Here is a 27,720-nt window from a genome sequence, read left to right on the forward strand (position 1 = left end):
AAATATTGAATTGATATCGGATTACATAACCCAGGAAGAATACATTTTTTGTGGACAAAAACATTTAGGCTACATTTTGACGCATTTCTCTGGATAATATCCATGGAATACAGTAGTATGGAATTCCAGGCACCGGTTCAAACATCTCAATTGGTGAGAGGACTGTAATTTGTCCATGGGTGTGTCTCCCATACTGTCGCTGGGTGTCAGTGTGGGGCTGGCTGTTTGAGCGGGGACGACAGCTGTGCAATGGGCAACCTCTCGATCTGCTTCACGGAACTGTGGATATTAAATGTCCCATCACCATTGTTGAGACTCTAGACATGGAGCATCATAGATCAAGATGAATTATGCAGCATCACATATGCATAAATTGTTATATTTATTTTTATACTATATCACAGTTTCAGTTTGAGGAATATACTGTAACTGTTGATTATGTACTGTTTGTCTACAGTTGCTGTATATGATCACACTTTTCTTCATCCCAAACGGAACCCTATTCCCTATATAGTGCACTACTTTTGACCAGAGCCCAATGCACCCTGGCCAAAAGTAGTGCACTAAATAGGGAGCCATTTGGGACATAAACCATGTCAACTACTCTGATCCGGTAATCTGTGACAGCTCATGCCCACTTTCTCACACACACACACAAACACCTGTCCCAAAGCAACAGGCACAACAGCTGCTCTGCCCCTGACGGTGGAGCAGCACACACCCGTCTTTGTGTGTTAGCAAACTGCTGACCACTCAATACACACACTTTGCACACATACCATCAGCTGAGCAGTTAAAGGCCGCAGAAGGGTGTGTTAGTGTAAGGCTTTAACATGCTCGAGCATGGCACGGACCACAGCTTTCATTCCACACAGAAGACAGATGGCTATATCACACACTACAGGTCATCAATTCATTTGACTTGGGTTTCAAATCCCCGGCAAGCATGAAAGATTAAGGAACAGTAAACTGTGCTGTGGCAACCGAGTAGGTTCTGTCCCTGTCTCTCACTGGGCGCAAACCAGTTACGTTCTGCACAACAAGACTTTGATTCCATATCAGCTATTATGTACAGATCTAGGATCAGCTTCACCTACCCCAATCTTAACCTTAACCATTAGTGGGGGAAATGCAAAACTGACCCAAGATCAGCAACTTCACTCCAGACCACATCAGCTACACTGTCATAAACCAATAACCCGCTTAATTTTCAGCAAGCATTTAGTATACAGAGGAGAGGGGATGATTTCCATACCTTACACATTTTGTACACATTTATTTCACAAATATTACAAAGACATATATAATAACAAGGTTATAGTCATGATCATTGTTGTGCGGTAGGGGAAGGAGTCTGTTCAGGGGCAGAGGGCGGAGTCAATGTATCTGAAACGGCTTCATTGGCTGATCCTGTGGTCACCTCAACCTGTGGAGGGAGAGCCAATAGGATTAAATCGGCAGTTCAATAATTAAGCATGAATAGATACTGATAGAGATTCTTAAAAGGGATATTTCACTTTTTAAAGGATCACTTTACTCAAAACATATTTTAGAATTTTGTTCATTAGTCAACTGTTGATATGGACCCAAACAATTGTGCACGTCAGCAGAAAAGAWTTGAGATACTGTAGAAACCTTTCAGTAAAAATCAAAAAGAGAGATCAGGATGGGTTTTAACTCATTTTGACTTACCTAGGTGGTGGTGTTTCATCCGAACCACTCAAAATAATGTGGAGCGATGTGAAGGGGGAAGCGTAGGGGGAAGCGTGTGCACATATGTACCTGTAGCTGGAGGGGCAGTGAGAGCCCCTGGGCCCGGCGGTGGAGACCCCACTCGCCCTCTCCTAGAGGGTGGATGGCGGTGACCTCATACTGAGCGCACAGTCCTGTCCTGGCCACCAAGGGGCCCCCACTCAACAGAACATGGTCTCCACACCTAAGAGACAGACAGATAGGAGGTGAGACAAGTAAGTGTGTGTGTGTGTGTGTGTGTGTGTCATATGTGTATGAGAACACAGTGAAGATGAGTGTGTATTCAATAAGGATGTCAATAGTGTGTGTGAGTGAGTTCTACCGCGGTACAGTTCCTGTAGCTCACCTGTAGAGCATCACTGTGCCTTTAGGACTTTGTGCTGACTTCTCCTCCACTTCCTCCTGCTTACACCTGCAAACACAGACACAGCTAGAACACTGGAAGAGAGAATACGAAACAGAGTAAAATAAGTGAAAAAGAGCTATGAAAACATGGAGGAAAAGGGATAGAGGGGAAAATATTGCAAGAGAAGAGAGGTTTCGAAACTGGCTTTGCCAATAGGCTTTCAGGCCAGAAAAATGCTAGAACGTAACAAAAAATACAGCACGTAACAAGCTGCTACACGTTCTCAGTCCTCCGACAGAGGGTACTGATGGCCAAATTCAATACCTTTGCATTATTTCGGTTTGTCTTGTATATTTTATCCCCCCAAAAATGATACAATTGAACAACAGAGGGTATAGAAATAAAGTACCTGCTGTGAGAGAAGACCTCCAGGGCCACAGGGGACGCCACCTCCAGAGGCTCCCAGGGCAAGTCCCGATGGATCAGCTGCTGAGCACCACGCGTCAGAGCGCAGGGACTCCTGGGACACACACACTCTCAGGTCATTTCACTTTGCTCAACACGCATGTACCGTGGAGTCCAAAATGATTGACACCCTTGATAAAGATAAGCAACAATGACTGTATAAAATAAATAATTCAAATACTGAGCTATATTGTATGCAACATTTAAAATATATATTTTATACCAATACAATTTTTTCTCTCTCAAAAAAGGTAGGTGTCAAACTTATTGACACCCCTAAAGATTCTTATGAATAAAGTAGTCAAAGTTACGTAATTGGTCCCATTTTCCAAGCACACAATGACTCCACAAACTTGTTGAATGCATTTGCAGTTCGTTTTGGTGTTTTGGTTGTGTTTCAGATTATTCTGTGCCCAATAGATATGAATAGGTAAATAATTCATTTTGGAGTCACTCTTTTTGTTAATGAGAATAGAATATGTTTTTAAACACTTCTACAATAATGTGATGGCTACCATGATGACGGATATTCCTGAATGAATCGTGAATAATGATGATTGAGAGGATCAAAGATCATACCCCAAAGACATTCTAACCTCCTCTGTTACTGGCAATGGTGAGAGGTTAGCATGTGTTGAGCATATGATTTTATGACCCTCTAACTTTCTCACTCATCATTATTCACGATTCATTCAAGATTATCCATAATGATGGTAGCATTCAACATTAAATGTAGAAGTGTTTAGAAACAATCTATTCTTATTTATAATAAATATGACTCCAAAGTTACATAATACATTATTTACCATTCATTTCTAATGGAAAGAAATGATCTGAAACAACCAAAACAAACTGCAAATGCATCCAACAAGTCATTGCTTGCTAGGAATACGTGATCAAATATTAAACTTTTGACTACTTTATTTATACAAATCTTTAGGAGGTGTCAATMATTTTAAGCCCTACCTTTTTAAGACACAAAATCTCTGGGCAATTGTATTAGTTTCTTTTAGCATACAATATAGCTCAGTATTTGAATTATTTATGTTCTACAGTCATTATTCGGGCTCCCGAGTGGTGCACCAGTCTAAGGCACTACATCTCAGTGCAAAACTCGTCACTACAGTCCCTGGTTCGAATCCAGGCTGTATCACATCCGGCCGTGATTGGGAGTCCTATAAGGTGAACACAATTGGCGCAGTGTGGTCTGGGTTTGGCCATCATTGTAAATAAGAATTTGTTCTTAACTGAACTTCCCTTTCTTTACAAATGATTGCTCTTTATCAAGGGTGTCAATCATTTCGGACTCCCCTGTATGCACACGAACACAACAGAGAATAACAAGCGTATGCACACACCAGAGATTAACACACATATTTACACACACACCAGAATATAAACACACTGACCTCTGAAGGGTTCCAGGCGTCTAACTGAGGATCCAGCACCACATCACAACAGAATGCTCCTGAAGTTACTGCAGAGAGAGATTACATACATTATATACACTGTGTACACAAAACATTAGGAACACCCTCCTAATATTGAGTTGCACCCCCTTTTGCCCTCAGAACCGCCTCAATTCGTCCCGAAGCCACTCTTGCATCGTCTTGGCTGTGTGCTTCGGGTCACTGTCCTGTTGGAAGGTGAACCTTCACCCCAGTCTGAGGTCYTGAGATCTCTGGAGCAGGTTTTCATCAAGGATCTTTGCACTTTGCTCTGTTCATCTTTCTCTCTATCCTGACTAGTCTTCCAGTCCCTGCCGCTGAAAAACATCCCCACAACATGATGCTGCCCACCACCACGCTTCACAGGAGGGATGGTGCCATGTGACGCATTCAGTCTTGGTTTCAATTTTGGTTTAATCAGACCAGAGAATCTTGTTTATCATGGTCTGAGAGTCCTTTCGGTGCATTTTGGCAAACTCCAAGCGGGCTGTCATGTGCCTTTTACTGAGGAGTGGCTTCTGGCAACTCTAACATAAAGGCCTGATTAGTGGAGCGCTGCAGAGATGTTTGTCCTTCTGGAAGGTTCTCCCATCTCCACAGAAGCATTACAAGCATTTCCCTACACCTGCAACAGCATCTGCTAAACATGTGTATGTGACAAAATGTGATTTGATTTTTGAACTCAGGAGCTCTGTCAGCCTCCCTGACCAAGGCCCTTCTCCCCCAATTGCTCAGTTTAGCCGGGCGGCCAGCTATAGGAAGAGTCTTGGTGGTTCCAAACTTCTTCCATTTAAGAATGATGGAGGCCACTGTGTTCTTGGGGACCTTCAATACTGCAGAATTTTTTTGGTAACCTTCCCCAGATCTGTGCCTCGACACAATCCTGTCTCGGAGCTTTACGGACTATTCCGTCAACCTCATGGCTTGGTTCTTGCTCTGACATGCACCGTCAACTGTGGGACCTTAGACAGGAGCTTTTTGCTACCCTTCCTCAAATCATGTCCAATCAATTGAATTTACCACAGGTGAACTCCAATCAAGTCGGAGAAACATCTGAAGGATGATCAATGGAAACAGGATGCACCTGAGCCCAATTAGGAGTCTCATAGCAAAGGGTCAGAATATTTATGTAATAAGTTATTTCAGTTTTTTCGCTTTGTCATTATGGGGTATTGTGTGTAGATTATTCTAATCAATTTTAGAATAAAGCTGTAACATAACAAAATGTGCAACTAGTCAAGGTGTCTGAACACTTTCCCGAATGCACTGTCTATTGCTGAGTAGAAACACAAGAAACACCCCAATCCCCATAGGATTCAGTTCCAATCTGTTAACTAGATGCCAGTCATTTCTTGATGTGTTTTTATGAAAATGGTAGGGAAAACATGGGTACGAGTGTTTCCTGGCATTTACCTAGCACCTCTGGGACTCTGAGTAGCTCCACAGAGAAGTCCTCTTTAAAGGAATCCTAAAGGACCTGGCCCAGGAGGGCTGCACACGACCGCCAGTATGCCCAAGGAGGAAGAGGCCACACACATACAAACATAAACCATCAGCCAATCACCACAGTCACGTTAGTCTGAGACCAGTCAGTCACCACTGCCAGAAAACCACCACTTAGGGGGCAAATATGTCTGGTGTCAAAAGTTTACCGTATAGAGTATCTATGGCCCTGTACACTACATAAATGTTGATCTTACCTAGATACGGTATCTCATAACATTAGAATGCAATGACTTGACATTAAAAAAAAGGGGTACATTATTTTGCTTACTTTAACCTAAAAAAAGTATTGAAACAAGTCAGAATATCTTAAAACAAGAACAATTATCTTGATGCATTTTCTGGGTGAGCCAAATCAAGTGACTGCATTTTCTGGGTAAGCAAAACAAGTATTATATATATATATATATATATATATATATATATATATATATACACAGTGGGGAGAACAAGTATTTGATACACTGCCGATTTTCCTACTTACAAAGCATGTAGAGGCATTCTATCATAGGTACACTTCAACTGTGAGAGACAGAATCTAAAACAAAAATCCAGAAAATCACATTGTATGTTTTTTAAGTAATTCATTTGCATTTTATTGCATGACATAAGTATTTGATCACCTACCAACCAGTAAGAATTCCGGCTCTCACAGATCTGTTTAGTTTTTCTTTAAGAAGCCCTCCTGTTCTCCACTCATTACCTGTATTAACTGCCTGTTTGAACTTGTTACCTGTATAAAAGACACCTGTCCACACAATCAAACAGACTCCAACCTCTCCACAATGGCCAAGACCAGAGAGCTGTGTAAGTACATCAGGGATAAAAGTGTAGACCTGCACAAGCTGGGATGGGCTACAGGACAATAGGCAAGCAGCTTGGTGAGAAGGCAACACTGTTGGCGCAATTATTAGAAAATGGAAGAAGTTCAAGATGACGGTCAATCACCCTCGGTCTGGGGCTCCATGCAAGATCTCACCTCGTGGGCATCAATGATCATGAGGAAGGGGAGGGATCAGCCCGAACTACACGGCAGGACCTGGTCAATGACCTGAAGAGAGCTGGGACCACAGTCCACAGAAAACCATTAGTAACACACTACCGCCGTCATGGATTAAAATCCTGCAGCGCACGCAAGGTCCCCCTGCTCAAGCCAGCGCATGTCCAGGCCCGTCTGAAGTTTGCCAATGACCATCTGGATGATCCAGAGGAGGAATGGGAGAGAAGGTCATGTGGTCTGATGAGACAAAAATAGAGCTTTTTGGTCTAAACTCTACTCGCCGTGTTTGGGAGGAAGAAGAGGATGAGTACAACCCAAGAACACCATCCAACCGTGAAGCATGGAGGTGGAAACATCATTCTTTGGGATGCTTTTCTGCAAAGGGGACAGGACGACTGCACCGTATTGAGGGGAGGATGGATGGGGCCATGTATCGCGAGATCTTGGCCAACAACCTCCTTCCTCAGTAAGAGCATTGAAGATGGGTCGTGGCTGGTCTTCAGCATGACAACGACCCGAAACACACAGCCAGGGCAACTAAGGAGTGGCTCCGTAAGAAGCATCTCAAGGTCCTGGAGTGGCCTAGCCAGTCTCCAGACCTGACCCAATAGAAAATCTTTGGATTGAGCTGAAAGTCCGCATTGCCCAGCGACAGCCCCGAAACCTGAAGGATCTGGAGAAGGTCTGTATGGAGGAGTGGGCCAAAATCCCTGCTGCAGTGTGTGCAAACCTGGTCAAGAACTACAGGAAACGTATGATCTCTGTAATTGCAAACAAAGGTTTCTGTACCAAATATTAAGTTCTGCTTTTCTGATGTATCAAATACTTATGTCATGCAATAAAATGCAAATTATTACTTAAAAATCATACAATGTGATTTTCTGGATTTTTTTTTAGATTATGTACCTAAGTGTACCTATGATAAAAATTACAGACCTCTACATGCTTTGTAAGTAGGAAACCTGCAAAATTGGCAGTGTGTCAAATACTTGTTCTCCCCACTGTATGTATGTGTGTGTGTATTATATATATTTTTTTTTTTACTTCATTACCTCAATACACTAAAATTCTCAGCACAGTGACTTCAGAAATTATTCACACCCCTTAACTTTTTCCAAATGGTGTTGTTACAGCCAGAATTTAAAATGGATTCAATTGAGATTTTGTGTCACCAATTATCCACACAATACCCCAAAATGTCAGAGAGGACAGAATTTAAAAAAATAAGTATTCAACCCCTTTGTTATGTCAAGCCTAAATAAGTTCAGGTAAAAAGTCCAGGTAAAAATGTGCTTAACAGGTCACATAATAAGCTGCATGGACTCACTGTGTGCAATAATAGTGTTAACATATTTTGGAATGATTACCCCATCTCTGTACCCCACACATACAGATAATTGTAAGGTCCCTCATCAAGTACAGAATTTCAAACACAGATTCAACCACAAAGAACAGAGTTTTTCAATGCCTTGCAAAGGTGGTTACCTATTGGTAGATGGGTAAAAATAAAAGTATTAAATCACACTTTGGATGGTGTATCAATACACCCAGTCACTACAAAGATACAAGCGTCCTTTCTAACTCAGTTTCCGGAGAGGAAGGAAACCGCTCAGGGATTTCACCAAGAGGCCAATGGTTCTTTTAAAACAGTTAGAGTTTAATGGCTGTGATAACAGAAAACTGAGGATGGATCAACAACCTTGTAGTTACTCCACTATACTAAATGACAGATTGTACAGAATAAAATATTCCTAAACATGCATCCTGTTTGCAATAAGGCAATAAAGTACTACTGCAAACAAATGTGTCAAAGAAATGAACTTTAGTTATGTTTGTGGTAAATCCAACACATCACTGAGTACCACTTTTTCAAGCATCGTGGTGGCTGCATCATGTTATGGATATGCTCGTCATCGGCAAGAACTAGACAGTTTTTTGGGAGATAAAAGAAAATCCTAGAAAACCTGGTTCAGTCTGCTTTCCAACAGACGCTGCGAGACAAATTCACCTTCCAGTAGGACAATAACCTAAAACAAGTCCAAATATACACTGGAGTTGCTTATCAAGACGACATTGAATGTTCCTGAGTGGCCTAGCTAGAGTTGACTTAAATTGGCTTGAAATCTATGGCTAGACTTAAAAATGGCTGTCTAGCAATGATCAACAACCAACTTGAAAGAGATTGAAGAATTAAAGTATACATGGGCAAATATTGTACAATCCAGGTGTGCAAAGCTCTTAGAGACTTACCCAAAAAGACTAGTGATGCACCGATATAACATTTTTGGCCGATACCAATCTGACATTTTCCTTGCCAAAAAAAACAATACCGATAACCGATATTATTATTTTTTGCTGTCTTTTAAGCATTCTATTACAGTTAAATAGTGAACACACACACACGGACGAAGCAGTCTATGGCACTGCATCTTAGTGCAAGAGGCGTCACTACAGTCCCTGGTTCGAATCCAAGCTGTATCACATCCAGCCATGATTAGGAGTCCCATAGTGCAGTGCACAATTGCCCCAGCGTCGTCCGTGTTTGGCCGGGGTAGTACCTCATTGTAAATAAGAGTTTGTTCTTAACTGACTTGCCTAGTTAAATAAAAGGTTACACACACACCACACTGACCAAAAAGTTATTTTGTTGGCATTTACGTATGTCCCCATTACCAGTAAAACATAATCAAAACCTATTTCTTTCACATACTTGTGGTGCTGTTTCGTTGTTCATTTGTTCAGTCATTTCATTCTCAACCAGGATTTCTATGGAACGCCTTTTGGGTCTTTGCTATGGAACGCTGTTTGGGTCTTTGCGTGTCAAATAACACTGTTTGACGTGTCAAATAATCTTGTTGACCAATCAGGACATGAATATGACTGCACGTCACATAATAAAAAATGAATGAACGCATTCAATGAAAATTGAATGAACGCACAATCTGTTTCAGTAGCTATATAGTTAGCTAACTAACTATATAGCTAGGTTTCATCTAAAATAACCCTAATTTATAAGACTGTTCTTATTTGATTAATGGTGATCGTACCTATCTATGTGAAGCTAGCCACAACACGGATTAGCCACAATAGTGGACTTTGCGGTTAGCCTTCAAAATAAAAGAATGGCATAATTCTACTATTTGTATTCATTTGCATCACAGTCAATGAAATACTTTTATTTTGAAGGCAAACCGCAAATTCCACTATTGTGCCTAATCCTTAATGTTGCTACCTTCACAACACGTAACCCGGTCCGGTCGAGCCGCACTAGCCAGATGAAGCTAGCTGGCTGCTTATAAATGTTAGCTTTGGGCAACAGGGTTAAGTAGCTGGCTAGCTATTTATTTTCATGAACTGAAGTTCAATTTCAATAGGCAAACAACAATACTTACTCACAATGATTCCTAAATCATTGCTAAGAATAATGAAAATGACTGCAGTTTCTACTGGTCATTGTTTTCATGCTGGTTGTGTTGATGCTAGCTAGTTATCAAGCTAAAGATAGCTACCCCAGAAGTTGCGGTCGAACAAATTATGCTTTATTACCAACGAGGTATTGTAAACACATCGTTCGTGGCCGGTGTTTGCAGACTTTTTTGTATAGCTTTGACAGTGCTACTGTGTCTTTTTTGACACGCAAAGACCCAAACGGCGTTCCATAGTATGTCGTGAAGCTAATAGCAGTGACGCTATTACTGTGTAAATCCGGTAGGGCAACATCTGAAAAATAGCGCACTTGGTAGTGTGTACCAGTGCTCGACCAGTCAGCGAAAGCCAACATCACCCACGACAGAGAACGGTTGATTGTCAAGGGCAATGGATTCCATTATCTTGGCTTTAATGGATTTCACCTTTTGAGTTGTCTCGCTGAAATGTTCTTACTCTTTCAAATGACTGCCCGACTTGTTGACTGCTCGAGCCACAGAGCAGACATTGTGGGCTAGGTTAGGAATGCAGTGTTGCACGTGTAGAGCAAAATTTTACGTGGCGTCATTACGTCATGTACCTACGTTATATAGGTATGCACGTCAGCTTTGACATCGGTTTTGCACATTGGCATTAAACTAGACATCGGCTGATACCGATGTTGGCATTTTTAGCTAATATCGACTGATTCTGATATGTTCACCGATATATCATGCATCCCTAAAAAAGACTCACAGGTGTAATTGCTGCCAAAGGTGATTCTAAGACATATTTACCCAGGAGGTAAATTTACCCATTTGTTTTTTATACTTTGACATTACGTAGTATTTTGTGTAGATCGTTGATATTCTTTTACAATTAAATCCATTTGAAACCCAATTTGTAACCCAACTAAACTTGGAAAAAGTCAAGGGTTGTGAATACTTTTTGAAGGCACTGTAAGATTTTTAAATGTTTGCAGTGTAGATCCATCGTGGTGAACACCTCTGTTCATTATTATCTGTGGTTCTGTACGCTCCAGGGTGTAGTTTCCCCTTAGTACAGATTGAGAATCAGCTTCTCTTCTCCCAATCCTAACCTTGACCATTAGTGGTGGAAAACCGGAACTGATCCAATATCAGCGTCTAAGGGCAACTTCACCCTACACCGGTGCTATATACCTCAGTGCATGTATACCTATATCTGTGGTGCTGTGTTGTACCTGGTTGACCAGCAGTGGGTCTGTGTCTTTGAAGGTGAGCAGGGAGAGGGAGCAGGATTGGGTGAGGGGCTGGTGCAGGGGCCAGGGCTTTCCGTCTACTAAGGCCAGGGCAGAGCTGGTTACATACCACTCTGTCAAGTCAGAGAGAGAGAGAGAGATTTAATATGATTCATACTATAGAATTTTTCTGACTTCCTTGACAAAATCAAACAGCATACAGACAATCCATGTATGAAACGTATTCCACACACTGGCTGTGCTGTATTAAGTATGCTGCTGTGCGGCACACAGATAAACCACAGGTACTGTTCCTGTACTCACGGCGTGCACAGCTGTGTGGCGTGGACACTCCCTTGCTCATGACGAGCAGGGTGCCCTGCAGACCAGGTATTTGCAAGGTCACCTCGATCTTCTCTGTGCGTGGGTACAGGGCACACTGGCGAGCCTGCTCCAGGGAAAACACAGCGCTGCGCTTTTCACGCACCTCAGCAGCCGAGAGACGCACAGACGCAGCACTGGACGCCAACCCTGAGTCAATGAATTAATGGTGAATACATGATATTACAATACACATTTCCTATGCCTAAACTAGTTTAAAGATTTAATGGATTTCGCCATTCTTTGGTCATCATTGGAATAGTGTTATGGGAACTAGCTAACCCTTAAATCTATTGTCGAAAAAAACGTATATTTAACAAATGTAAACTTTACGTACTGGGCAGTACAACTGCAGTGCCGCAGCCACAATCTGACAGCAAGAATATGGCAACTGATTTTCACAATCCCACATCCTATACACAAATTAGCGATGCAGAAACCCAGATTAGCTATATAAACTCTCACTGCCATAGTTTACAACATGGACATTTGTTAATGATGTCCCCATCCTCTAGTACTGTACTTAGCAACCACCCAAGGTCATTTTGTATACAAGGAAGCTAGCCAATGTTATACGAGTGGCAGCGGTTGTGTGGTCAGACATATGCTGTACTTACAGGGCTGTAGAAATTGGCATACGATACGACACGCCATTGTTGCTTTTGGCGATTAATCTCTGGTACTGGTTTAACAGTAGGCCACTAATGCCGGGCTAAATTATGTGTATTTTACACTGCTATTTTCTCTGGAGTTCGTTTAGACGCCATGCCTGCTTGAAGAGCAACGTTGACTTCGGTCCGGGTAGAATCAATTGTTGGGTTGTTGAGTAGTTCCCATATAAACGCTTGAGAGGACAGTATGTTCCAAAAACAGACAGCAGGTGTAGTTGTACTATGTTTCAGTAAAGCATGAACAATGTTATTGCTAGTTTTGTCTGTTCAGAGATATGAGTCACTGACCAACCAGAATGTTATTGTTGACATCTGACCTAGGCTCAATGCATGGGGATATCTAGCCTGGACAGCCGCTATAATAGTCGCTACTGTATTTACATATACAATATCCCCATGCTATGGCAGGCCCTATAAAATACAAACTCCTTAACATCTCTTTCATTTATTTTTTCAGAGACAGTGGTGGGACAACAATTGCACAGAATGAGGATACATAGTCATATAAACATTAAAGTTATTCTCCAAAGGTTGGTGTAGAAGGCAGGGACACTCGATTCGGTACATGGTTAAATGGCGCCATCGTGTGTCGAATAAATCTAATCACATTTTAATGGTCGCATACACATATTTAGTAGATGTTGTTTCGGGTGTAGTGAAATGCTTGTGTTCCAAGCTCCAACAGTGCAGTGACATCGAACAAAACACAACAATACACACGAATCTATATGTAAAGAATGGGATTAAGAAATATAGAAAAAGGGGGCATCTCGAGTGGCACAGTGGTCTAACACCGAACCCAAACCGGCTGCGAAATCGTGCATACATTTATTTTGTCCCCATACACCAAGCGCGATCACGACACACAGGTTAAAATATCAAAACAAACTCTGAACCAATGACATTCATTTTGGGACAGGTCGAAAAGCATTAAACATGTATGGCAATTTAGCTAGTTAGCTTGCACTTGCTAGCTAATTTGTCCTATTTAGCTAGCTTGCTGTTGCAAAACAAATCCTCTTTCAATCACCCATGTGGGTATAACCAATGAGGAAATAGCACGTGGGTACCTGCTTCTATAAACCAATGGGGAGATGGGAGAGGCAGGACTTTCAGCGCAATCTGCGTCAGAAATAGAAAGGAGTTCTATTTTAGCCCTTGGCATCGCAGAYGCTGGTTGGTGAAATAATTGAATAACATGGATTTCAAAATGTATTTTGCGACGCTCGCGCACGCGACGTGTCCGGTCTGGTCAGCATGTAAGGCACTGCATCGCAGTGCTAGCTGTGCCACTAGAGATTCTGGGTTCGAGTCCAGGCTCTGTTGCAGCCAGCCCAGCGTCGTCCGGGTTAGGGGAGGGTTTGAAAAAAAGAAATATATAGAAATAGTTGGACAAGCAATATCAGAGTCCATCCTGGAGTATATATACAGTACCAGTCAAAAGTTTGGACACACCTACTCATTCATGGATTTTTCTTTATTTTTCCTATTTTCTACATTGTAGAATATTGAAGACATCAAAACTATGAAATAACATATGGAATCAGTATTCTACAGATATACTATATAATCTATCCACATACTGTCCATAATGTCTATACATCCCATCACACACACACATACATATACAGTACCAGTCAAAAGTTTGGACACACCTACTCATTCATGGATTTTTCTTTATTTTTCCTATTTTCTACATTGTAGAATATTGAAGACATCAAAACTATGAAATAACATATGGAATCAGTATTCTACAGATATACTATATAATCTATCCACATACTGTCCATAATGTCTATACATCCCATCACACACACACATACATATACAGTACCAGTCAAAAGTTTGGACACACCTACTCTTGGCATTCTCTCAACCAGCTTCACCTGGAATGCTTTTCCAACAGTCTTAAAGGAGTTCCCACATATGCTGAGCACTTGTTGGCTGCTTTTCCTTCACTCTGCAGTCCAACTCATCCCAAACCATCTCAATTAGGTTGAGGTCAGGTGATTATGGAGGCCAGGTCATCTGATGCAGCACTCCATCACTCTCCTTCTTATTCAAATAGACCTTACACAGCCTGGAGGTGTGTTGGGTCATTCTCCTGTTGAAAACAAATTATTAGTTCCACTAAGTGCTCAGCATGGGATGGCGGATCACTGCAGAATGCTGTGGTAGCCATGCTGGTTAAGTGTGCTTGAATTCTAAATAAATCACAGACAGTGTCACCAACAAAGCACCCCAATACCATCACACCTCCTCCTCCATGATTCACGCTGGGAACTACATATGCAGAGATCATCCGTTCACCTACTCTGCATCTCACAAAGACACGGCGGTTGGAAGCAAAATCTCAAATTTGGACTGATCAGACCAAAGGACAGATTTCCACCAGTCTAATGACTATTGCTTGTGTTTCTTGGCCCAAGCAAGTCTCTTCTTATTATTGGTGTCCTTTAGTGGTGGTTTCTTTGCAGAAATTCGACCATGAAGGTCTGATTCACGCAGTCTCCTCTGAACAGTTGATGTTGAGATGTGTCTGTTACTTGAACTCTGTGAAGCATTTATTTGGGCTGCAATTTATGAGGCTGGTAACTCTAATGAACTTATCCTCTGCAGCAGAGGTAACTCTGGGTCTTCCATTCCTGTGGCGGTGTCACGACTTCCACCGAAGGTGGCTCCTAACCCTGTTCGGGAGGTGCTCGGCGGTCGTCGTCGCCGGCCTACTAGCTACCACCGATCCATTTTTCTTTTTCGTTTTGTGTCTGTCTGTTTCTTACACCAGTGTTCTATTGAGTTAATTTCTGTGGGTTTATTAACCTGTTATTTTGTGCGGGATTATTTCTGTGTTTGTTCGGTGCGTGTGCTAGATTGCGCCACAGGCTATTCTAACGGTCGTCTGTGCCGTTGTGATTTATTTAGGAGTAGATAGTTTTTTCCCCCTCCTGTTGTCACTTCGAATTCCTGTTTTGTTGGGCGCCTTTGTTGGGTTTGTTTCCTGACCAGTTTTGTTGTGTGTTGGACTTCCAAATAAATATTTTACTATTTGGACCTCAGTGCTCTCCTGCTCCTGACTCTTGCACTTACCTCGTCCTAGTGAGGCACCTTACAGGCGGCCCTCATGAGAGCCAATTTCATCATAGCGCTTGATGGTTCTTGCGATGTCGTGGAGAATCATCTCAGAAATATAACACTCTTACAAGAACTTGTGAATTCAATAAAGACTTTAATACAAAGTAGCAAAGCCGAGCCCCTCCATGGAAAGAGACTAAATTCTCATWTYACAGAGTCCTGYCTTTATAGGATTCTGTCTTTGCATAACGTATAGAGTCCCCTCCCTCTATATGAAAATAGCTTCCCTTGACTTTTCTCTATGATTATCTTTTCATCTCAGAGCTTGCTTGTTCACGCCCACTAACGCTTATATCTGCTTTTGGTTAGGTTATATTGATGACAGAACCCTCTTCATGTCCTAAAATAATCTATGCATTGCATGCTTATGTTTTACGTGTTAGTCATCAGTTATCTTGCTTCCATCTTTCTTTCTGTATCCTGCTGACCATAGTGTCCAGCTGTCATAAATGTACGTGTGGTCTTGGTTAATGTACTCTTTCAAAAATAGAGTATAGCCTGGGTGTCATATGGCCTGGGTGTCATCTTCTCTTAATGTGCATGTCCTTGCTACTTCAGCCTAGCAACTAAACCGATCTATTTCAATGCTGAGTTCTCCTCAAGTGCAGTCCTTTACAGCGACTGCACTTGAAGAAACTTTCAAAGTTCTTGAAATGTTCCTTCATGTCTTAAGGTAATGATGGACTGTCATTTCTCTTTGCTTATTTGAGCTGTTCTTTGAATGAGTAGGTGTGTCCAAACTTTTGACTGGTACTGTATATATATTTTTACAATGTATTCATGTCAAAATAACATGCAAAACAGGAAAGCCAGTGTTTTGCTAAAAATGTGGGGCTAAGCCCCACCTGCCCTGAATGTCGAGTCRCCACWGAATATGATAGAGGAATATGATAGAGGGGAATGAATGGAGGAATGTGTGATACTCTTGAGTYTGATTGGTTAGATCAACTGKATAGACATGGATAAGAAATATTTCAAAAAGGTTTTTAAACAATTGGCCCTGTTGGCAGGTCTAAAACTACTGTTCTATAGTCAGCTGATATTGATTTCCTTAATAATAAATTGAACTACAATGCAAGCATTCAGGGACACCTACTCTTCAATCAAATGTTTTAGGCATAGATTTTTTATTTTTTTATTTTTTTATTTCACCTTTATTTAACCAGGTAGGCTAGTTGAGAACAAGTTCTCATTTGCAACTGCGACCTGGCCAAGATAAAGCATAGCAGTGTGAACAGACAACACAGAGTTACACATGGAGTAAACAATAAACAAGTCAATAACATGGTAGGAAAAAAAGAGAATCTATATACAATGTGTGCAAAAGGCATGAGGTAGGCAATAAATCGAATAATTACAATTTAGCAGATTAACACTGGANTGAACCAAGGGCTATATCTGTTCTTAGTTCTACATTTACTTATTTAAGATGGTGAGGAAAGCACTTTTAAAGAACAACCAGGCATCCTCTACTGACGGGATGAGGTCAATATCCTTCCAGGATACCCGGGCCAGGTCCATTAGAAAGGCTTGCTCGCTGAAGTGTTTTAGGGAGCGTTTGACAGTGATGAGGGGTGGTCGTTTGACCGCGGACCCATTACGGACGCAGGCAATGAGGCAGTGATCGCTGAGATCCTGGTTGAAGACATCATAGGTGTATTTAGAGGGCAAGTTGGTCAGGATGATATCTATGAGGGTGCCCATGGTTAAGGATTTAGGGTTGTACCTGGTAGGTTCCTTGATCATTTGTGTTAGATTGAGGGCATCTAGCTTAAATTGTAGGACGGCCGTGGTGTTAAGCATATCCCAGTTTAGGTCACCTAACAATATGAACTCTGAAGATAGATAGGGGTGCAATCAATGCACATATGGTGTCCAGGGCACAGCTGAGGGCTGAGGGGGGTTTATAACAAGCGGCAACGGTGAGAGACTTATTTCTGGAAAGGTGGATTTTTAAAAGTAGAAGCTCGAATTGTTTAGGCACAGACCTGGATAGCATGACAGAACTCTGCAGGCTATCTCTGCAGTAGATTGCAACTCCGCCCCCTTTGGCAGGTCTATCTTGTCGGAAAATGTTGTAGTTGGGGATGGAAATTTCWGAATTTTTGGTGGCCTTCCTAAGCCAGGATTCAGACACGGCTAGGACATCAGGGTTGGCGGAGTGTGCTAAAGCAGTGAATAAAAYAAACTTAGTGAGGAGGCTTCTGATGTTAACATGCATGAACCCAAGGCTTTTACGGTTACAGAAGTCAACAAATGAGAGCGCCTGGGGAATAGGTGTAATGTTGGGGACTACAGGGCCTGGACTAACCTCTACATCACCGGAGGAACAGAGAAGGAGTAGGATAAGGGTAGGGCTAAAGGCTATAAGAACTGGTCGTCTAGTGTGTTGGTAACAGAGAGTAAAAGGAGCAGATTTCTGGGCGTGGTAGAATAGATTCAGGGCATAATGTACAGACAAGGGTATGGTAGGATGTGAGTACAGTGGAGGTAAACCTAGGCATTGAGTGACAATGWGAGAGGTTGTGTCTCTGGAGGCACCAGTTAAGCCGGGTGAGGTGAGGTCTCTGCATGTGTGGGGTGTGGGACAAAAGAGCTATCTAAGGCATGTAGGGTGGGGCTGAGGGTTCTACATTGAAATAAAACAATAATAACTAACCCGAAACAGCAATAGACAAGGGATATCGACATTAGGGAGAGGCATGTGTAGCCGAGTGATCATAGGGTCCAATGAGAAGCAATAGGTSGGTCAAGGAGCCGTTTGGTAGTCGCTACTACGCTAGGCGAGCTGGAGACAYGGCTATTCAGAAAGCTAGCAGGCCGGGGCAAGCAGATGGGTCTTCGGCGACATCGCAACGGAAAAGCCTGTAGACACCACCTCGGACAATTACATCTGCAGACCAGTCGTGATGGATCGGCGGGGCTCTGTGTCGTCAATAAAGGGTCCAGGCCAATTGGCAAGAGAGGTATTGTTGCCCAAGAATTAGCTGGTATACCTCTTCGGCTAGCCGGGAGAGGGGCTTAGCTCAAAGATAGCTCAAGGCTAACTGGTGCTTGCTTCAGGACAGATGCGTTTGCCAGCAGTAGCCACTCAGTTGCAGCTAGCTAGCTGGGATGTTCCGTTGTAATGGTCCAGAGCTTGCGGCAGGAATCCGGTGATGTGGTAGAGAAAAAGCAGTTCGGTATGCTCTGGGTTGATTTTGCGCTGTGCAGACAGGCAGGTATTGACCGAGCTGAAGCTGGCTGGTGTACGAGTTCATGGTGAAGACCGCTAGCAGTGGCTAACTGACTACTAGCTAGTTAGCTGGTTATCTTCTGACGGGGGTTCCGGTTCTAAAGTATAAAAATAGCAGATCCGTACCACATTTGGTTAGGCGGGTTGCAGGAAGGTATATTCAGTTCGTAGATGGAAAGCGAGATTAAAATATATCCGAAATATGTACAAAAAAACGAGGTAACCGACTATTTACACGGGACAAGACAGGACAAGACAAACACACGTCCGACTGCTTTGCCATCTTGGGACAGTAGATATAGATATAGTAGATATATATAGTGAGACCTAAGACGACAACATAGCATGGCAGCAACACATGACAACACAGCATGGTAGCAACACAACATGACAACAACATGGTAGCAACACAACATGTGTTAGGTGAGAATTATCGGTTAATTGAATGATTAGAATATTCCACCCTGAAACATATAATTGTATGGAAGTGATTAGAATGTATAACATCATAATCAATAAATGTATAGTCTAGTCAGAATTAGGGTAAAGACAATATGTCTTTACGGTATTATAAACACTGACTGTCTGAGCTTGGTGCCGACCTGACTAGAGATTTGGGAGAAGAACGGGGAGTGTCTCAAGGACAAGGTCACTAATCTCTGGCGGCTGGGTAGCAGAACATGTGTGTGCGTCTGTTTGTCTGTTTGTATGCATGTGTGTGTGTGTGTGTGCGTATGGTTGTGTGAATGTGTGGGCGTGAGAAGTCAGTATAAAATGAATTGTTTTGTATTCCTGACTTTAGAACGTTCTCTGAATAAACTGTACTAACCTTTTGTATAAGCCGAGTCTTTGACTAATTATTATTATACCCATGGTCTTACAAACCTCGGGAATTGGTCAGAGCTATTGATTGATTGTTATTATCATTGGGATTGGAAATTCTCTTATCAACATGGCAGCAGCAGAACATGGTAGCAGCACAAAACAGGGTACAAACATTGTTGGAGAAAGACAACAACACAAAGGGCAAGAAGAAAGAGACAACAATGCATCACGCAAAGCAGCAATAGAGGGAATATTATAGAGGCATATGATAGAGGAATATGATAGAGAGGAATATGATAGAGAGGAATATGATAGAGAGGRATATGATAGAGAGGAATATGATATGGGGCAATAAAAAAAAATTGTGGGATGCATGCCAACAAAGCCACTACACTACACAATACATTAATTGCACTATAACGGTGACAAACGGTGCCCACAAACTGTTAGAGCCTACATAAAGCTGTCCCAACATAAAGATGTCCCAACAGCAGAGTCCCAACAGCAGTCCCAACACCTTACCACTGCTACACCTGGCTGTCAGCGGAGCCTTGTCTGGCAGCGAAATAGTTCATTCATTCAGTGAGGCACATGGGCTACTAACACCTCACTACAAAACATACAATTAATATTACTTTTTTAGCTACAGTATACCTATCTCCCTGCCATATTACATCATTTATGCAGAAGCATACAATACATTTTTGGACTCAACTTGTTGTGCTGTTCCCACTTGAACAGGAAGGTGGCGCGGCGGTCCTTCGTGGGCAAATTTTGTCATCAAACTTTGTCATCAAAGTCTGGCATTCTCTGGATTCATGGTGCTTTCAAGACAACTGGGAACTCAACATAAAAAGCTTGAATCACGATGAGGTCATTGATCTTCAGTTTGTAGCTCTCGAAGGAGGCCCGAGTTCCCAGTTGTCTTGAATTTACTAAAGTCAGATTATGCAGTTCCGAGTTAACAGTTGTTTTGAGCGTGGCACAAATCATGCTTCATTGACAGCATGGCCAATGTTGAACGTTTCTAATTTTAAACTAAGAAAAGAGACCCTTAATCTTAGACCTGGGACCACACAGCCACTCTACTATGTTTGCAGTTAGCCACTGATTCCTTCCAAACCACTCATTGTTGAATTTGCAATTTTCAACTTAATGTTTAGTTCCAATGGCCGATGATCACCGATACGTTTTTATCTATAATTAACAAATCAAAATATATTTTACATTTGAGAATCTTCAAAGTTGCCACCCTTTGCCTTGATGTCAGCTTTGACACTCTTGGCATTCTCTCAACCAGCTTCACCTGTAATGCTTTTCCAAATGTCTGAAGGACTTCGCTCATATGCTGAGCACTTGTTGGCTGCTTTTCCTTCACTCTGGCGGTCCAACTCATCCCAAACCATCTCAATTAGGTTGAGGTCGGGTGATATATGGAGGCCAGGTCATTTGATGCAGCACTCCATCACTCTCCTTCTTGTTCAAATAGACCTTATAACAGCCTGGAGGTGTGTTGGGTCATTTGTCCTGTTGAAAACAAATATTAGTTCCACTAAGTGCAACCAGATGGGATGGGGATCACTGCAGAATGCTGTGGTAGCCATGCTGGTTAAGTGTGCTTGATTTCTAAATAAATCACAGACAGTGTCACACCAGTAATGCACCCCAACCATCACACCTCTCCTCCATGATTCAGCTGGGAACTACATATGCGAGAGATCATCCGTTCACCTACTCGGCATCTCACCAAAGACACGGCGGTTGGAAGCAAAATCTCAAATTTGGACTGATCAGACCAAAGGACAGATTTCCACCAGTCTAATGTCTATTGCTTGTGTTTCTTGGCCAAAGCAAGTCTCTTCTTATTATTGGTGTCCTTTAGTGGTGGTTYCTTTGCWGAAATTCGACCATGAAGGTCTGACTCACGCAGTCTCCTCTGAACAGTTGATGTTGAGATGTGTCTGTTACTTGAACTCTGTCAAGCATTTATTTGGGCTGCAATTTATGAGRCTGGTAWYTCTAATGAACTTATCCTCTGCAGCAGAGGTAACTCTGGGTCTTCCTTTCCTGTGGCAGTCCTCATGAGAGCCAATTTCATCATAGCGCTTGATGGTTCTTGAGACTGCACTTGAAGAAACTTTCAAAGTTTTTGAAATGTTCCTTCATGTCTTAAGGTAATGATGGACTGTYATTTMTCTTTGCTTATTTGAGCTGTTCTTTGAATGAGTAGGTGTGTCCAAACTTTTGACTGGKACTGTATATATATTTTTACAATGTATTCATGTCAAAATAACATGCAAAACAGGAMAGCCAGTKTTTTGCWAAAAATGTGGGGCTAAGCCCCACCTGCCCTGAATGTCGAGTCACCACAGAATATGATAGAGGAATATGATAGAGGGGAATGAATGGAGGAATGTGTGATACTCTTGAGTCTGATTGGTTAGATCAACTGGAAAGACATGGATAAGAAACATTTCAAATACGTTTTTAAACAATGGGCCCTGTTGGCAGGTCTAAAACTACTGTTCTATAGTCAGCTGATATTGATTTCCTTAATAACAAATTGAACTAACATGCAAAAATTCAGGGACACCTACTCTTCAATCAAATGTTTTAGGCCTAGATAATTACACATCCAGCACATCTTATTTCTCTACCAGCGTGCGTACCGTGAAGATCCCTCGACTGCAACAGCTCCAGTTGATTTAACCGATCAATGGCTGAGGTCACTTGACCAGAATAAACTTATGGTTGAGCTGCTTCTTGATTTTAGTGCTGCATTTGACCTTGTTCATCATATGGTTAATAGCTGAGGCCATTGAAGAGAGATGTTTTCTTGAGCCCTCATTTCTTTGTTGGAACTTTGTTACTGAGGTGTCATAGTCTATGGAAGACCTGTTTTACTGTAGTAAGGTAGCCTATATATTTTATTAATGATGAAGAGTATGATGAGAAACACTGACATTAGTGGTAGGCTGAGATCAAACAAGTAACCTAAGTAAACCTGGATGATCGTTGTGAAATCTAAAACATATTGACTTTGAATTAGGCAAAACACCTGTATTATGAATGGTCAATCATTTGATAAGAAGTAGAGCATTTTATTTTAATATAAAATATGGTTACATGGATTCAATGTAAATATTCGGTATGACTGTGCTCAATAGCTTAAAAAAAGTGAATTGTTCCAGCATTTGATTACACACGAGAGCTTCTGTGGGTAATCATGGCAATGGGGCCTTCATTGTGACATCAAAAGATTCTGATTCTGGGAGGTTAGCTGTTAAACAGACAAACAGAACAGTGCAAAGAGACTGATTCAACTAACCACTGACAGATTTTTCATGTCCTATTTCATTAGCAAGAGAACACGCTGCTTACTTGAGAGGTAGGTTGTAATATAACTTACTGTTTAACTATGTTTCTGAAGAATAACTACTTTCAAATGACTTGTGTACTAACATGACCTTTTAAGTAGGCCTGACATGCAATCATGGTGACAAGTGAAACTRTTGACGAGAGACAGTTTGCTTGAATCCATTTTCTTGTGAGAAAAATGTTCATCCTGACAACTGAGATGGCATGTTACAGTTGTTGTAGTCAGCCAGCCTAATGGCAAATGCATTCTATTGATGAAAGAAAACCCCATCTCTGTGTTAATCCCCAACATACATTGTAATCAATTATCTCTATAAATATGTAACAAAAGGGTAGGTTGTGTAATAAAACAAGTAGGCCTACCTAATTTGTAGTTGCTAACTTAAAAAATAATCTTCTTGATTTTCTTGATTGAATGGTCATCCATTTCAAATGGTTGAATTGATAGACCTCTTTAAATTGAGTTGCACCCAGAGGCACTCAAAGAGAAGACTGGAGTGATTAAAATAGATGAAACTGTACAACAAGTTAGGTCCACGATGGATATAGAGTCACTTTCTTCCCCAAAAACATTTTTGAATGATATTATATAAGTGATTAGTGTGGTTTGTGAGAACCAGGCCCAATATGGAGTGGCGTTACATGGGGGGTTGAATAAGGCTCAATACTAAGGTACAGAGAGAGCCTGAAGTTTGCTTTTTAAAGTCTATGTTGTGCTTTGTCATCTCCAATGGCGACGCCTTGCATCACAATGAAGATGTCATAAAGGATATTGTGCACAAAATGATAGGAACAGCCAAAATCGATTCATTTTAACTTTTCAAGTAGCCAACTTTTTACTAGTAATTCAGATAGGCCTATTGCATAATCATCTCTGGATTGGGATTGTCACTTGCTTAATTGTAAGTAAATGGGAAGAAAGTAAATGGTAAGAAACTTTTCTTGTGTTGTATCGTGTATGTCTCTCTTTGAGTATTGTTATGTACATAGTCCTCAGTAAAGAGATGCATTATTCTTTGGTTAGCAACACGCCACTTACTACAACGTTTTTTATTTTCCAGAGTTATTGTTAGCTAGGAGGAAGACATGGAGGGTTCAACGCTGACACAGAGGAGGGCTGAGTGTCAGTTGAAGGAAAGGGAGATCCAGACAGATTACATGATGGAGCTGGGAGCCAGGTTGGTTCTGGTGTGGCAGATCCAGAGGGAGCAGGAGAAGGAGATGAAGACGATTTGGTTTGAGACGAGGAAAATGCCAAGCCTGATTGAGGAGGTAACAAGACCAACTTTGACAAAGTCGACTAGAGTTCTATTGAACAATATTGATTAAAGCAAACATATGTCAATATACAGGCAAAATGTGCCATATGCCATTGAATGTAAGCTGCCAATATTTAGTCTGATGACTTTTCTTGTGTTGTATCGTTTTTGTCTCTCTTTGAGTATTGTTATTTACATAGTCCTCAGTTCTTATGGTTGCCTTGTCTTTAAATAAAAAATGTATAACAAGACCAAGCGATCTCTCGTAGACTTTCATATCAATTTTATGTAGTTGTCCCACCTAGCAACCTTAAGTTGAATGCACTAACTGTAAGTCATTCTGGATAAAAGCCTCTGCTAAATGTCTAAAATGTTAAATGTTATGCTGGGTGTAGGGCATGTATTTTTACACTTAGTTTACCTGTTGGCTGGAAGACCCAGGGTTGGTACAGACTGGTGCAGAGCATCTGAGAGGACACTAGATATTTACAGTGCCTTCGGGAAAGTATTCAGACACCTTGACTTTTTCCACCTTCTGTTACTTTACAGCCTCATTCTAAAATTGATTAAATAAAACACACAATACCCCATAATGACAAAGTGAATAAAAGGTTTTACTTTTTTGTGTGCAAATGTATTATACTTAAAAACAGAAATACCTTATTTACATAAGTATTCAGACCCTTTGCTATGAGTCTCGAAATTGAGCTCAGGTCCATCCTGTTTCCATTGATCGTCCTTGAGATGTTTCGACAACTTGATTGGACATGTGGTAGATGAAATTGATAGGACATGATTTGGTAGGCACACACCTGTCTATATAAGGTCCCACAGTTGACAGTGCATTTCAGAGCAAACACCAAACCATGAGATCGAMGGAATTGTCCGTAGAGTTCCAAGACAGGATTTYGTTGAGAAACAGATCAAAGGAAGGGTAYCAAAAAATCTCTGCAGCATTGAAGGTCCCCAAGAACACRGTGGCCTCCATCATTCTTAAATGGAAGAAGTTTGGAACCACCAAGACTCTTCCTAGAGCTGGCGCCCCGGCCAAGCTGAGCATTCGGAGAAGGGCCTTGGTCAGGGAGGTGACCAAGAACCCGATGTTGACTCTGACAGAGCTCTAGAGTTCCTCTGTGGAGATAGGAGAACCTTCCAGAAGGACAACCATCTCTATAGCACGTCACCAATCAGGCCTTTATGGTAGAGTCGCCAGATGGAAGCCACTCTTCTGTAAAAGGCACATGACAGCCCACTTCGAGTTTGCCAAAAGGCACCTAAAGACTCTCAGACCATGAGAAACAACATGGTCTGGTCTGATGAAACCAAGATTGAACTCTTTGGCATGATTGCAAAGCGTCATGTCTGGAGGAAATCTGGCAACTACGGCACAGTGAAGCACGGTGGTGGCAGCATCATGCTGTGGGGATGTTTTTCAGTGGAAGGGACTAGGAGACTAGTCAGGATCGAGGCAAAGATGAACGGAGCACAGAAAGATCCTCGATGAAAACCTGCTCCAGAGCGCTCAGGACCTCAGACTGGGAGCAATGGGTCACCTTACAGCAGAACAACGACCCTAAGCACAACGCCAAGACAACGCAGGAGTGACTTCGGGACAAGTCTCTGAATGTCCTTGAGTGGCCCAGCCAGAGCCCGGACTTGATTCGGATCGAACATCTCTGGAGAGACCTGAAAATAGCTGTGCCGCAACTCTCCCCATCCAACCTAACAGAGCTTGAGAGGATCTGCAGAGAAGAATGGGAGAAACTCCCCAAACACAAGTATGCCAAGCTTGTAGAGTAAAACCCAAGAAGATTCTATGCTGTAATCACCAAAGGTGCTTCAACAAAGTACTGAATACTTATGTACATTTCCATTTTTATTTAATTGTATTGAATTTGGAACGATTCTGGTTTTGCTTTGTCAATATGTGGTATTGTGTGTAGATTGATGAGCGAAAAAAACGATTTAATAAATTTTAGAATAAGGCTGTGAGGTAACAGAATGTGGAAAAAGTGAAAGGGTCTGAATACTTTCCGAATGCGCTGTATGTGTGATGTATAAGTATATAGCGTACATAATAAAGTATGTATGTACTGAATGTGATCACTTTCATCATGTCTGTTTCTTTTCTCCTGCAGAATGTGAGAGATGTGACCAACCGTCCACTCACTGAGTTCATGGCTCCCTGTATTGACTCCCTCCCACCACTGGCTTTCACCAATCGGAGGCCTATACCAACCATGTTGCATCCCCCCTCTCCATTGGCCATACGCACTCAGGATGCACAGCGATTCATTGTATTTTCCTACTTTGTCCCTGGTGAGTGCCCAGTTGCCACAGAGACCACTGCAGATGTATCTGCTGGTAAAAGAGAGGACTTATCGACAGATACACATCTTTCCTCAATGCTGCATCGATACCTGCCACACTTCTTAAACAATGACTCCATTCCACCACAGCAGACAGTAGAGGAAAACACTGAGGTCTCAGTTGCTCCAGTGGCAATATMTAATATCAAGGAAGAGGACAGATTCTATCCTTTCTCCCTCCCACCACTGRCTCAGCGGTTCATTGGCAATTCATTCAATGTCCCGGAAACCTCCCAGCCTGCTGTTTCAGCCACGGAGTGCCGAGTTGCCAAAGTGGCCACTGCAGGTACAGCCACTGTCAAGAGAGAGAACCGATGGGCAGCTAGAATTCTTCCCTCAGTGCTTCCTCCATACCTGCCACCAGTCATTGACGATGACTTCATGCCTCCAGAGCACACAGTAGAGGATGCCTATGAGGTCTCATTTGCTACAGAGGCCACTTCAGGAACAGCTACTGTTGATGGAGTGGACAGATCAGCAGCTAAATGCCCTGTCCCAATGCTGCCTCCAAGTCTGCCACGTGTCTTTGACATTGACTACAAACTGCCAGGGGCGGCAGCAGAGGGAACCAACAAGTGTCCAGGTGCCAGTGAAACAACCAATGATGTGTCCACTCACCTCAAAGAGGACGTGGCAGCCGATCAAAGCCCTCCTGACCCTGCAGCACTGCCTCCAAGCTCGCCATGTATCTGTGACTCTGACCACAAACTGACCAAGGAGGAAAAAGAGGATGCCACCGAGTCCTCCGTTGCCACAAAGATCACTGTAGGCACATCCATTGTCCAGGGAGAGGACCTGGATAAAAGCCCTGCTCCAAGGCTGCCTCCAATCTTGTCACACATTTTGGACAATGACCATAAGCAGCCAGAGGAGATGATAGAGGGCGCCACTGAGTGCTCAGTCGCTGCAGAGGCATCAGATGCTAACTTAACTCTGGCAACCCGCAATGATGAGCGGCCCACCCCTCTGATCTGCGTTGTCACTAAGACGCCTGTTATAGTTGGAGCCTCCATAAGCAGGTCAGAGGATGAGGAACCCAGGCCCTGGACCCTGGAAGATGCAAAGGTAGGTGTCATATTTCACCTTACTACTAAAAAATCTCTGCAGCAATTGAAAGGTCCAAAGAACACAGTGGCCTCCATCATTCTAAAATGGAAGAAGTTTGGAACCACCAAGACTCTTCCTAGAGCTGGCGCCGCCGGCCAAGCTGAGCATTCGGAGGAAAGGGCCTTGGTCAGGGAGGTGACCAAGAACCTCGATGGTGACTCTGACAGGCTCGAGTTCCTCTGTGGAGATAGGAAGAACCTTCCAGAAGGACAACCATCTCCCTGA

The 27,720-nt window shown here is 42.3% G+C and overlaps 1 protein-coding gene and 1 pseudogene across 1 annotated transcript; one reads left to right on the top strand and one right to left on the bottom strand.

Moving 5' to 3' along the window:
* Positions 1–1,256: 1,256 nt before the first annotated feature.
* LOC111953919 (large ribosomal subunit protein mL39-like) lies at positions 1,257–15,368 on the bottom strand (annotated as a pseudogene).
* On the top strand, positions 11,546–27,720 carry LOC139023119 (uncharacterized). The gene is made up of 3 exons (XM_070435525.1): positions 11,546–11,688; positions 23,822–24,032; positions 26,158–27,720. Exons 2-3 carry the CDS (start codon positions 23,847–23,849, stop codon positions 27,718–27,720), a joined length of 1,749 nt encoding a protein of 582 aa, XP_070291626.1. The 5' UTR covers positions 11,546–11,688; positions 23,822–23,846.

The sequence above is a fragment of the Salvelinus sp. IW2-2015 genome, linkage group LG27 (assembly GCF_002910315.2).
Source record: "Salvelinus sp. IW2-2015 linkage group LG27, ASM291031v2, whole genome shotgun sequence".
Taxonomy (NCBI): Eukaryota; Metazoa; Chordata; class Actinopteri; order Salmoniformes; family Salmonidae; genus Salvelinus; species Salvelinus sp. IW2-2015.